This window comes from Cygnus olor, chromosome 13 (genome assembly GCF_009769625.2).
Source record: "Cygnus olor isolate bCygOlo1 chromosome 13, bCygOlo1.pri.v2, whole genome shotgun sequence".
Taxonomy (NCBI): domain Eukaryota; kingdom Metazoa; phylum Chordata; class Aves; order Anseriformes; family Anatidae; genus Cygnus; species Cygnus olor.
Genome location: NC_049181.1, coordinates 14,240,532 through 14,254,722, shown reverse-complemented (window position 1 = coordinate 14,254,722; position 14,191 = coordinate 14,240,532). Strand labels below are relative to the sequence as shown.

The window sequence follows — 14,191 nt, the reverse complement described above, 5'->3', positions numbered from 1 at the left end:
ACATGTTGTCTGGACATGGACCAAAGTCTGATATTTGAAAAGCTGTTGGGTATGAGGAGCTGCAGGAAACAATGGGGAGGGATAAAGAGATGAGAGTCAGAGGGAACAGGAAATAGTAGTTGGACAAGAGGAAGATCTCAGTAGGATTAGTGAAATATAGAGTTTGGACTACAGGGATAAGAGGAGGATGAGTTTTGGACGAACCTTGTTCAGGTAATGAAGACAGAAATGCACAAAGCAGTTAAATCCTAAATTTTTGCCTGATTTAGCAACCTTAACATTCTTTAAAGATGATTATTTTGTGTGAAATAAGTGTTACGTGCAGAGCTACAGAAACCTCACATGTTCTAGCTTATAGTAACCAAACGTGCCATAACCCATTGTCAGTATAAACAAAAATATTCTTTCAGCCATTGAAGCTGTTTCTCTCAGCATATGGGTGAATATCTTCAGTGCTGTTCATGCATAAAATATTTGTATTCACTTAAGTCTGAAATCTCAATAGAAAAAAGGGTACCAAAGAGAAGCTGCTTGTTGCCCTGTCTACCTAGGTATTACTGAACACCTGAGCACTGAGACCTCTTTATTGTGCAATAGCATGCTGCAAAAATAATCTGGTAGGGATAACCTTCAGCTGTCATGGAGCAGAAATCAGCGTAAGAAAGATGCATGTCTAACCCCACATCACTGATGCTCTGTGCTGTCCAAGAACAGGGAAGGAAGAGGTTTGGTTCCATACAGCCACACGCGTTACCTGGGTTGCTCACAGGTTGGTGGCACCAGGCTGGAGTGTGACAGCTGACTGACAAGTCATCGCTGTGGTGAAATTGATGGGAATTGATACGGTTGGATAATAGCAGACAGTCCAGGTCAACAGTCTTTAGTCTGGCTTGATAATGTAAAGAGACATTAATGGAATAACCTACTACAAATACCTCCTTATTCATAATTAACAATAAGGTGCTATCAGTTCAGTTCTTAGATAACACCTCTATTATCTGGACCGGAGTCAGGAAGCTCAGTAATGTGAAATGTCAATGTTAATGTTATGCAGAAGGTTATAACATGTCAGGTTATCCCTTGAAACGTAATCCTGAAACAGAATTTAGAAAAATATTCTAGAGGGTATAGTAGTACTAACTATTAATAGAAATCTGTCTCTTCAAAAGAGCTGACATTGTTTCTAGAAAATATATAATTACGTAGATTTCAAGATAATATGGTGAGTACTGGGGTTACCCTTAGAAACTGCAGTCTAGTACTTAAAATCATGCTACATTAGGTGGTGTGTGTGACAAAAAACAGGTCCCTTCTCCCAGAAAATAGTGTAATGTGATATTCCAGTTTAGGACCTGATCCTCACTTCCCAAAGAATGCATCTGTTTCCAGACATAATATTGTAGATCTTCAATTTATTACCCTCTAACTTTGTGTTCACGTTTAACATATCCATGAAGGTATAGTCAGCCATCTTTCCATGTAAATCTGCTGCAGAGGCATTGGAGGCAATTGCTTTTCATTGTGCGGAAATATTTAGAGAAGATTTTCCAGGGGTGAGTATAAATTGTCCAAAATAGAATAGCGCATAGATATATATGAGGAAGTCCTGAAGGTTCTTCCTTTATTCTTTGTCTGAAAAGAAAAATCCTTGTGGACACAAGAGAGACTGTCAGTCCCCTGATAGTTGGGGAATTTGGACTTCTGACTGATGAACTGGTATCAGAAAAGACACCAGTGCTGCCAGCTCACAGTGTGCAGGACTCACCCTGCCTTCCAGAAGCCTTCTCTGTGTGCAGAGATTAATGAATCAGAGCCAATAATTGCATCAATTTAGAGGGAGTTAACTGTAATTTAAATACACTCTTAAAATAATTATGCCTGAGTAGATTTCTACATACACAGCCAATAAGTAATGCTAAAACATTTGCTGTCAGGGCTTTTTTTTAACAGTAGTATGAACTTCACTTCTGGCTAGAATTACAGTGCATGAAATATTTCTTTTGAAAGATTTCCACAGTTAATGCCATTGATATACACACAACTCTGTTAGGCCCATTAGAACTGTTTTGACAAGAAGTATAAGGATTTATTTTTTTTTAAATAAATGTATATGCCAAGGCATGATTGAATGAATGGGATTTAACAGTAAGAGCAGTTTCAAGAAAAATCAACTGGCAGAGGAAAAAGGTATATTACGTCTAGAAAGCAGAGCCCTAATCCATCTCCGCCACCTCTTGCCTACTGGTGGGATGAAGGAAGGGCTGTGAAAACAATCAAAATGGGAGGTGAAGGACAATAGTTGTTATTTACCCTACAAAAAATAGAGTTGTTGAGGTGCTGCCACTTACATTTCCAGGAAGAGAAGAAGCAGCAGCATAATAACTCTCTAATTAATTATTTTGGGGGAAAACAAACAAGCAAACAAATAAAAAAACATTTAAAATGTCTATGGAGGATACATAGGCTAGAAAAGAAACTTTTACATTCTCCCAGCAAGTAAACATAATGGAAAAGCAGAAAAAAAGCAATCGATTAAGCAAGCAACAGTCATATACTTGGGCACTTACTGTTTTAGTGAAATTAGTAGACCTTTGACAGCAAAATCTAGATTGTTTCCACAAAATGAAGACTGGTTATTTTTTTTATTGGCTTGATCCTGGCCTTTTTTTGTTTGTTTTCTGCTGTAAATAGACATCTTTATGATTTTCTAGCTTTCTCCTTTTTTGCCTTTTTTTCTTTTGTGGATTGAACTGGTCTGTGAAAAAAAGAGGCAGGATAAAGGAGGCATTTTCAACACATATTTAAAAAGCCTATATGGTCAGTGGACAAAAATAATTAGCTAAAATTTGGCAATGGGAGGCTTATAAATCATTCTTTAATATGAAGTATTTTAAGTAGACAAGAAAAGGAAGTTAGTGGAACAATTTTTCACTGTAAAACCACAACAGCACAAACATCATGCTAAATCATTAATTTCTATAGTAGTAAAGATGTCGCCCTTCTTATTATGAACATGTAGTATATAAAACTATAAAGCATATGAAAATGCATCTTTTCAGTCTCTTCATTTGTGCACTTTTAAAAATAAATATACAGACTATTAAACTGGTAACATATTTATGTCAGGGTCTTCCAGTGTTGCACTGCAAGGGTGCCTATCTGAAATATGTTCACTGTGTTTATTCCTAGAATTGTATTCCTTCTAAATTAGGATTGAATAGAATTGAATCGTATTCTCTGCCCAGACTTCAGATTTACTTACTCCAAGTAGGTGGTTGATGCAACTCCATTGCACCTGTAAATAGGTCTGAAAATTGAGTGCAAATCAGATAGGGCTTTACGCCATTTTCGTGCTCAGATCTGTTCCCCACATGAGTCTCAAGGCATGTCAGTGTAATTTAGTAACAAAACTAAGCTCAGGTTTCAGTGTAATTTAGTAACAAAACTAAGCTCAGGTTTTTAGCACAGCAGAAAGGATCTGGATTGTGAGCATTGTGTTACGTCGTTGTTAGCTGAAGTTCACATGCAAGACAAGGTTTTTATCTTTGGAGATAGAAAAATAACATGAACGCTGCTACCTGCAATGGAATTGCACAGCTTAGGTATTCTGTACTTGACTACATTGTAACTGAATTTGACCTATTAGAAAGAGGGATAATTGCTTCAGTGCTCAATTTTCAGGTGCAAGGGCAGAAGCTCACTGTCTTGCCTTTTTACTTCTTTATTATTCTCCTTTAGAAACTGACATTGTAGATTTAGAGCGTGTATGGAGTCTCATGAAAAAATGATATTTGTCATTCCAATCCTTTGCTGTCATACTCTATATTTGAATGTCAACATATTTTCTTGTTTGGTTGTTTCTTAAAAGAAAGTTTTGTTCTGTTTTGTTTGCTGTATGTTTGACACTGCTATTGCAGACAAACAGAAAATGGGGTGTAGATCAGGGCTGTTTATGTGAATTTCTGGAATTGGTGAGCCTGCTGCTGATGGTGAGGCAGGATTGTTATTCGCAGTCTGAGAGCTTGTTCCATGTTGCCACCTTGAGAGAGGGAATAAATGGCATTAAAGGTACTTGAGTCCTAACTGTGTTGCTTTGTATGCTCTGGGTAGCAGAATTATCCAGAGTACTCAGTGTTTTAGAGAACTGAGAAAGACATGATTTTGTTTGTGTGCAGAACGGACTTGATGCTAAAGCTACTGAGAGGCAATAAACATATAATCCTAAGGTACCATTTTAAAGAGATAGTGGTAGGATCGTGTCCATGTGCAGTGGTTCAGAGCATTTCAAGAGGTAGCCTGAGTACCATTAGTGTGGAAGGGGACTGGTCTGGTTGCAAGGATGCAGTACATTAGGAAAAGGAGAGCCATCTCGTCCAGTGTAACACACTCTGTACAGGACTCAAATGCTGTTCCAGTAGGACTACAATGCATAGGGATGAACCTAAATCTGACGTCTGCCTGAGAAAGTCAGTAGAAGTTGCAGACCATCAGAACCACATACTCCACCAGATGACGCACACGGGGTGATGCTACAAAGAGCCTAGGGATGGGAAAAGGCTGAATCAGTGCTCACACCTCATTAGACGCGAGAGAAGCCACTGATGATACACACGACCATAAGGAAACCAGGTTTCTTAAATTCTCCTGCTCAAAAAACTGCTGCTGTTCTTCCTGTGTTCTTCTGTTGGTAAATGAGGCTGAGACTGTGCGTAAAGTCTGTCTCCAGGCTAACTCTTAACAGATGTTGCCTGTGCTCCCTTCAAACAGAGATGTGTTTTAATGGTCCATCCTAAAATAAAGATCTTGGCAGTTGTCCATCATGAAAAAGAGGAAATACTTAGCCATTGCTTCGGGGCACCACATATTAAACATGGCCCATGTGATACAGTGGGAATTGGTGAACTTTAAAAACAATTCTGTGTAATTTCTGTCTTCAGATTAATTCCAGTTCCAGATCTCCATGCTTTCTGAAATTAGATTTGAATTTTAATTGCAAAATATATTGAGGTTGTTTACTTATGTATATAATACTGAAAATCTGATCAGGCAACACTGTCCTATGTCATACAAGCTGGGAAATATTGCAGTGTTTTTTTGCTGTTGTTTTTTTCTGCAGGAATGTAAGCCAAAAATGTGGAGAAGTATTGTAATTCAAAAGGGAAATACTCTTTTAATACAAGAAGTCCAGGAAGAAGATGGAGGAAATTATACCTGTGAACTGAAGTTTGAAGGCAAGCTTATACGAAGAACAGTTGAATTGAAGGTTACTGGTAAGAATCCTTGTTTTATGCCAATAGAAAAAATGAACTTTTAAAATGAATACAGATTATTTTCACATGTCAGTACATCTCTTTGATAGAAGTAAGTCCAAACCAAATCCCAATGGCCAAGTAGTCTCAGACTAGGAGAAATTTAGGTCAAGACCTACAAAATTCCACAGAAGATGACCACTACCTTTTGCTCTCTACAAAACCTGGAAATGCTGATTCTAAAACAAAGGGTAGAACAGACCTAAGCTCAGCTCACATGCTGGAAGAAATTCAGATTCCAGTTTCATCGTTAATGCTTACATAGAGGAAAAGCTGAGTGAACCCATATAAACAGACTTCTAGTGAGATTTGTCCTAGAATATAACAAAGCCAAAAGGGACATCTTGAATCACTAATTTATCTTTTGGAGTGATTGTTCCACATATTTTATCTTTGGTTTAATTTATGATGGTCAACTTCTCTAGTCTCGGGGTTGTCTTCACTGAAGACTGTGGCACAACCTATTCATAGAATGAAGTTAGGAACATTGGGCTGTCAAGGAGAAGCACCCTGCTTATCAGGAGGTTCATACGTTTTATGTTTCTGAGTCCATGTAGTAATCTAGTCAGCAGTGTTTTTCCATCACTTTTTGTCAAGTATCAATAATAAATGGGTATAAAAGTGTTGCCTACCCCTGCATTCCTGATTCCTTTCCATTCCACTGTACAGTATGACATCTATAATTGTTATTTTGCCTTCTGTGTCTGTGGAACGTTGCAAGTATCTGAAAACAGCTAAGATTTTCCAGCCTTTTCACACAACCATATAAACAAATGGTTAGTTTTTTTTTCCTGTGTTCTGACATACTGATTAAAATGGGTCCTACATAAAGTGGTGATAAGTAGAAATGTATTCTCTTGTACCAAACAGAATTAGTCCGTATGGTATCTCTAATATGATCTTGAAATACAATTCCTTCCTTTGTTTTCAGCAAAATCCATTTTTATTTTCTTATCATTATTCCTCATTTTTAAACGTGTTATTTTTCCTCTGTGCCAGACTCATATATCATGTGATTTTTTATTGTCCATTTTGGACCATGGACAGGTCTCTAAAGTATTGATTTGACCTACCTGCCCCCAGACCTGTCAAATGAAGATATAATACATACCTTGGGGATAGTTGCTATCCTAGGTAGCATGCTTCAACCAGAATATGAAGTAAGGTTGACAAAGTGAAAATGAGATGCATCTAATTCAATTCCACATGATGGATATTCTTTAGATTACCGATAGTGTGCTCTGCCTCTTATCATGACCTTGTAAGAACTGGTGTGTTCTTTTCATCATTATATGAACAGTGTGGTATGTTAATACTTAACAATCTAATGACTTTGTCCTAAACTAACTATAGTATGTGTTAAAGTTATTTATTCTGTTGTTTATGATGTGAGTTATCAAAAACGTAAGTATGAAATATGCAAGTGTTCTCCTTTTTGCAAAATGCTTGAGAACCAGAAGATTGTTTCCCTTGTAATTTGTTGTGGAATTTGCATTAAATTAAATGTCCTTTAGTTCATAAAAGCACCTATGTGTATATGTTACATATTCAGCATTACAACAGTGTCAGAAATATAGAAACCATCTCCACTTATAGAAAAAAAATAGATGAATTTTAGCCAAATGCTTTTTCCAGGTTTAAGCATTTTGGAGACGCGTCTGATGTTGTGTGTTTGCTGGACAAATTTCTATCGTTATCTATAATAAGCTAGAAAGTTTATGCAGATGATGACCTGAATATATGCTTAGGAGCTACAAATGTAATACACAGGACATGTAAGCAAATGATAATGCAGCTTGGTGCTTTGTAAAGTTTCTTTATCCTGTTTCTGGTTTGTTTTGGTTCATGAATTTTACATGCATGTGGTTTTAGCTTGTTGGGGGGCGGCAGGGGTGTTAAAGAAAACTCATACAACAAAGAGCAGAGGGTTACTTGTGTTGCATGGCTGGTGGGTCCTGAGGCAGGTAAGATCACAGGCTGGAGCAGGTGCATGACATATTTAGGGATTTGTTTGAAGAATATGTCTCACTTCAGGCAGAAGGAAAACTACATATTATTGTTGTTATTAGCACACATCCTGAGAATTTGCTTACCCTGGGGCTAGTTCAGATGTAGGTGCAAGGCACCTCTGGAGATCATCCCGTCCAACCTGCAGCTCAAGCAGAACCAGCTCAAGCAGGCTGCCCAGGGCTATGCCTGGTCACCTTCTGATTATATCTCCATGAATAGAGACTCTACAACCTCTCTGGGCAACCTGTCACCATGTTGAACCACCCTCACGCTAAAAAAGATTTTTCTTATGTTCAAACAGAATTTCTTGTACTGTATTTTGTGTGCCCATTGCTTCTTATTCTTTCATGAGGCACCACTAAGAACACTCTGGTTGCATCTTCTTGATGCCTTCCCACCACGTGTTTATACACATGGATCAGATCCTCCTGAGCATTCTCTTCTCCAGATGGACCCACCTCAGCTCTTTCAGCCTCTCCTTGTATGATAGATGCTCCAGTTCCTTAATTGCATTTGTGGTCCTTCACCGGACTTGTTCCAGTATGCTCATGTCTTCCTTGCACTGGAATTGGTGGTGCACTGGGCCCCATTATTCCCCTATCTGAAAACTGAGTTCTTATCAAAATACATCACTGTACCAGGAGCGGGTAGGATGGGACTGGAGCTCAGACTGCTGAACGCACTGCTCTGTATAAATCATTGTTCGCAAACACTGCTGCAGGCTTACCAGCAAAGCCATGGTAGAATTATCTCCGCTAGCCTGTAATGCAGATGTGGAGAAAAGGATCTTGCCTACTGCTTTCAGAGGCTCTTTGCTCTGCAGGGACTTTCTAATGCTGTTTCTATTGCAGTTACTTATTAACATGCCTGAATTGACATTTTTGAAAGTACGTGTGCCTGAGTTCCACTAACAATACAGATTTTGAACAGCAAGACCCTGTTGGCCACTGCCAGCAGCCATGGTAACCTGAAATTGTTATGAAAGAGTTATTCTGACAGGGAAACAGGCAACTCCACAGCTCCCTCGAGCAAGGAGAGCTGCACTGCCATGGGTAGAGAGGAGGCTGGGTTAGTTTTCCTGTAGTCTTTCAGGCATCCACTGAAGTATGCAATACTTGAAATACCAGTTAAGTTAATTTAAGTTATTTACTTCAGCCCTGCAATTGTGTCACAAGTGGGGAACATGTAGAATAGAGGTCTACTTTTGTGGGAATTACATGCAGACAAGTGATAGATGGTGATCTCGTACATGTTTTTCTATGTGTTGCCATACTTGCCGTGTTTATGCTCTCCAAACAGGATCTTTCAGAATCCATGGGGAAAAGAGGAGGCAGAAATGAGCAATATTTGTATAGGATATGTGTAATACATGCAGCTCTTTGTACAGAATAAGTATTGTGCATCTAATAAAAATTAAAAGATCCAGAAATTATTTCATAGGTCATATAAATATCCAGGCCCCTTCATGCAGCAGATAGGACTGCTGATCTTTGGAAAGCAGCCGTTGCTCACTTTTCAGGCAAGCTTTGATTGCTGTGTTTTCCAAGAGAGTGGACGTGTCTTCTGTTAGTTGAGGTCTCCAGAAAACTATCAGCAGCGGCTCCTACTAGTGTGTGAGTGATTGCTTGTTCTGATATTGGGCTCCAAAGCGAAGGCCCATTGCTGTTTCTGAGAAAATTCAAATGGAAGGTCAGCAGCCAAAGCCTACTGGCCATGTGAAAGTGGAAAGCCATCTATGATTTCAGCGGTCTTTGTTTAGTAACACAATACCAGCAGCTCAACTGGTAAGTCCCATGGCTATGGCAGATGTTGGACATTTGGCACATAAATACTCCTTTTACAATACATAATTTGCTGGTCTCATAGGTGGAAACTGAAAGCCATCAACATAACGTCTGCCTACTGTAAGAAATAAAAAGTAATCTGGGTTGTAATAGTAGAATAAATAGAACACAAATCAAACATGCTAAAAGGCATTTGTAGAAAGGGCTGGTGGAGTACTGTACATGACCCCATATGTCATTGGATTGCTACGATGGCTAAGGTATGGGAGACGGCGATTAGGATGATAAAAGGCTTCAGAAGTTATCATTCTTTGTGGTTTTAAGGAAAAGGCTTTCAGCCTAAGATATATGTCAAAAATATTTTGACACAAAATATTTATAGGGGCAAAATCCTGAGCTACAATACAGCACTAATAAGCAATGCCTACATCTTGCTGTTTGGGTGCATTTAAGAATAATAGGTTGTCAACAAAACAGCTTTTTCATCACTAGTTCTTTGTGGGTTTGTTATATTATGCAGACAGATGTGAAACAAGTCTCATCAGCCCTTTTCACTGAATAAACATGACAATAGCATTATCACTTAGCAAGTAACATGTAACCCTTCAGTCTGTAAAAAGCAAAATAAAACAAAAACGTTTTCTCTTTGCTTCTTGGTGGTTTTGTTGTGGATGAAAAGATGAGGTTAGCACCTGTGATTTAGAGTTTCTAAAACCTGAAAATTGAACAAAACCACTCAGGGTTTAATAAGAGAATAAGAGTGTATCCAACTTGAAAAACGAACATAAAAATATAAAGATAGCAGTATCAGAACTTACTAATTTTCAATAAGCACCTTTTCGTGTTTTGGAACACTGGTCTGTGAGGAAGCAGGCTTGTAAGAAGATGGAAGTAGCTGTAAGCAGAAGATGGAGAAAGGGTGGCCCTCCTGAGCAAGGAGCCAGCCCCGGTGTCCTGGGCCGGCCGGGTCTCCCCTGGCAGGTGGGGCTGCTTTGCAGGGTTGTGCTTTTCCATGGACAGCTGTGTTGGTGGGAGAGTTTGCCTTGATGTGATTTGTGAACTCGTACTGGAGCATTATTTTCCAAATTGACAGCAGAAGGTGGCCAACTGACCCGTTTCATAAACTGCCAGTGATGTATTGGAATGACATGCAGGATTTACTGGGCTGCTCCGTCCAGCAGCCCTGTCCTCTGAGTTTCCTTCAAGCCCAATTCTATCTTCATTTCCATCATTTTCTTCTTATAGACTGCTAAAATGCTTGGCTGTTTCTAAAAGCTATTTGTACAGCAGTATTTGTTTTGACTGTCCTAAATGACAAATTATTCCACATGGCTACATGAATTGAGTGATTCTGCCTGAATTCACTCTTTGCTCATAGTTTTTCAATTAAATTCTTTCAGATCTCATTACACTGCTCACTTTTCAAATTACACCTCCTGCTGTTGCTAGATTTTGTTTGTGTGTTTGGGACCCCTCTGTTAGCAGGAGCGATTGATGGCGATTTCCTATTTTTAAACCAAGGGGGTGAATTGGATTTGAAAACGCGAACAGTTAGTCACACTTCCAACAGCACCAGGGACAGAGACAAGCTACCACAGAATAAGTGAGAGTTTGAGCTAAAAAGTACATCCCTATTTTGTGGAAGTTGCTTTTCTGCATATTTTAGCCCTCTGTAAACTGGGTATGCTATTTCACATCATTTTTAGTGGAAGCTAGTGGCACGTTGGCAGGAACCAATGGGTGCTGATCAGTGACAAATTTGCACCTGCAGTAATCTATATGTGCACCCTAAGCCTTATCAGCTTACAGCAGATAAAGTGTTCTCAACATAGTCATAGAAATGACATGTGGATTGACAACATTTTGGGCTGTTGACAGGGAAACTGCAGAAAAAAGTATGAAAGTAAATTAAAAGTGTGTTTGAACTGAACTGCAATACCTCATTTGGAATTCCAGCTATTATAAGGGATTTACTTTTGTGGTGTAAAATATGAGTATTTTTATTTGCTTAAAAATCTGAAAGTATTTCATGATAATTCTTTCCTAATGTCATTGTGTTTGTCACAAGCAGTTTAGCAAATCTGCAGTGAATTTATGAAATGCTTCAGTATTGCTTAAGTAGTTACTTATCAAAAAAAAACAAAACAGTTTAGCTCTGAAAGGTCACTGAGCTCTGAATATCATCGTACAGATGGGAATTGGGTATACATAAAAGCAGGGTCAACATAAGACACAGGTTAAAAAAGCAGGTAGCTAAGGAGTAAAAGCACAGAAACTGAACGTAGTCAGCAGAGATTCCTGAAGCAATACTGAGGACGTGCCTGTCTCACAAAGCTCTGGTCTGTAGGGGTTTCTAAGTTAACTCCGAAGGAGCTTTTCAGCAGAGCTAGGTAAAATATTTGTACTGCTTTTGGTACCCAAAGTAACTCTGACATCTCTGCCTTGCACTGCTCCGTGCAGGGAGGGCAGAGCCTCTGGGTCCTGGAGGAGGCCAGGTGTGCTCTCATCCCCCTGTTGTCACTTCATAGGTTGTGCCCCAGAGCCTTTTCTTTGGGGATGGGATGAAGTATCAGTTATTAACCCCTTTTTATCACCAAATAAGGCAATAGTGTGTTAAATGAGCACTGTGTGGAAGTAACATCTATTTCTGTTTAATAATTTTAGTATCAGAGATCATACTGCAAGATTCTATACTTCTTATTTTGTTTTGTCAAATGACTTCTTTTTGTGAACGGAGAGGTTTTCATTTGATTTGTGTGTATATGATTTTTAATAATGCATATAGCTACTGATGTATATTACTAGTGTCTTTCAGGATTCCTGAAATTAGATTTTTGATGGTTCCTGCTCCAAAAATGTTTGGAATTGCTATTTCACAGGACATGTCTCTTGAGCTAACAGAATTGCCACCAAAAGCAGATTCCAGTTCCTGGTGGCACTGCACATCTCACCTACCCCTAGGATTTGGAGGATGCTTGGAGTGCAGGGGTATTTTCATGTCTGTTTTTGACCTGTGGTACTGGTGAGAGCTGCTTGCTCCCCTCTCTTGTATTTATTTGTCTTTTCAAACACAGGTTACAACACCTGTTGTCTCAAACAGATTTGAAAATATTTCAAGGAGAGCCATAAGCAGCTTACGAATTTTCCTGATGAAACAGATGTGTGGTGGGAGTTAGTCTGGCCTTTGGGGTTTGCTCCTCCTCCCATACTTGCATGGCCGGTGCTGCCAAGGATGGGAAGTGTTTGCTGCATTTGGAGCTGTTTCCCTTTTCCTGGCAACAGCTGCTCCTTCTAGAGAGCTCTTTTTCTAGCTCCAAATGAAAAATTTCCCTTATTGAGGGTTCACCAGAATTGTATCACATCTAAAGTGGTGTTGAGGCTGTCTGCAGCTGTTGGACCCACGAACATGCCTTTCCTTCTTTCCATTCTCTTCCAACTTGGCAGCTGTAGGCCTCCCTAAACAACGTTCACTTCACTCTCGGTGCCTGGCAATTCTCTCCAATCTCAACATATGGCCAAGGGTGCTTGTCCCGGCTTGTATCCTGTGTGAGTACTCTAGCTAGAGCTCTTTTGTGGCAGGAGATGTACAGTTTCCAGCTGAAGGCCCAACTTGTGCCCACTGTAACTCTCACACCACAGAGGGATGCAGGGAGAAGGGGGCTCACTGTGGCTTCCCCGCGGTCTGCCTGCTCTCCATGTTGGGCTTTAGGTACCATTCTCGTGTAATGTCACAAGCTAAGCTATAGTGGTTAACCAGCCAGAGCAGGTGAGCCCAAAACCATGTAGGCATTTTCAGATTTTCATCAACCATAGCTTAAACAGTTAGGGCAGATAATAAGCTGCTAAGTGTAACTTCATGCCATGGGCCAATGGACTGCACTTACAGTGGTAAAGGCAGCAGGGCCTTCTTTCCTTCTGGAAAACACATTTTAGCACTTTTTGTAACAGGACTTTTAACAATATTTTAGTCCAAAAGAGAGAATAAATTAAAAACTTATTTTTGTGGGGGGAATATTTGCAAGAACAAAAGGGGAAGATAAAAGCAGCTTGCTTGTGGCTACAGTTATAGCAACTGTGAAAAGGAGATACTTAAACTCAGGAAAGAAATCTGAAAGTGAATATGTTAAACTGCAGAAATTCTGTACTTCTGGGAAGGATGCTACAGAACATTTGGGAACAGAAAATCCTCCCTATTCCCTCCTAATGTTGACATGTTAAAACACATAATATTTACGTCATATCTGAAGTGACATTTTCTTGCTGCTGTAATATACACATTTCCATAGCAAGACTTCATCCCTTCTCTCTGTTTGCAGTATCTTGACAGAGTCAGGGAATTGCTTTTTTATTAAATGCTAAGGACAGAGAAAACCCGCTCAAGTTTTTACTGACTTCAAAAGGCCATTAGTGGGAGATATTGTTCTCAGCATTTCCTCTGCTACATTTTCATTAAAATGATGAATTATGTCTTACAGTATTTTGATTATCTGAAGGAAGCCTTCCTTTTTCTGACAGGAACCAAGTCAGAAATGAGTTAAGTGCTGACAAATATGATACTAAAAGACCAGGAAATGAATTTCACAGCTGACTTCTTCAAAACATTGAAGAAATGACAGTCTATTTAAAGCAACATATAGGAAGTGACAAAAATTAGACTTTTCTTTTGATATATTTTGTCATATGTATTAATATTTATTAGGGTTTGTATTTTGTAAATACTAGATTTCTGTTTCTTACAGTGAAGTATTTATCTTAAAGCCTGGATTCTGACTCGTTCTGTGTCTGGCCAGCAGCATCCCATTAACAGCTGTAGACAGCTAAACATGCTTCTGTGGTCAGAGCACACTTAATAGCCAGCAATTTCTCTAGCGCCTTTCATTTTTCCTAACTACCTCAGGCAAACAGTGTGATCCAGAAAGAGAAATGTGGCCATTTGCTTTTGGCCACATTTGGAAAATGGAGCAATTTCTCTGTCCTTTTCAGAGCACTCCTTGTTCAGCCACACAAAAACCCCACTATAAATCTGCAGGGATTTCTGTGTTAGCAAAAAGTCAACAGGACAATTAAAGCAAGAGCAAGGTATCAGTA

At 39.2% G+C, this 14,191-nt stretch overlaps 1 protein-coding gene across 10 annotated transcripts in view; it reads left to right on the top strand.

Annotated features, from left to right (window-relative positions):
* Positions 1 to 14,191, top strand: part of IL1RAPL2 (interleukin 1 receptor accessory protein like 2) — a 358,032-nt gene that overhangs the window by 202,123 nt on the left and 141,718 nt on the right. For all 10 annotated transcript variants that reach the window (XM_040572218.1, XM_040572223.1, XM_040572227.1 and 7 more), the window contains one exon: positions 5,117 to 5,270. In XM_040572218.1, the coding sequence (XP_040428152.1) occupies positions 5,117 to 5,270 (154 nt within the window). The remainder of the gene's footprint in view (positions 1 to 5,116; positions 5,271 to 14,191) is intronic.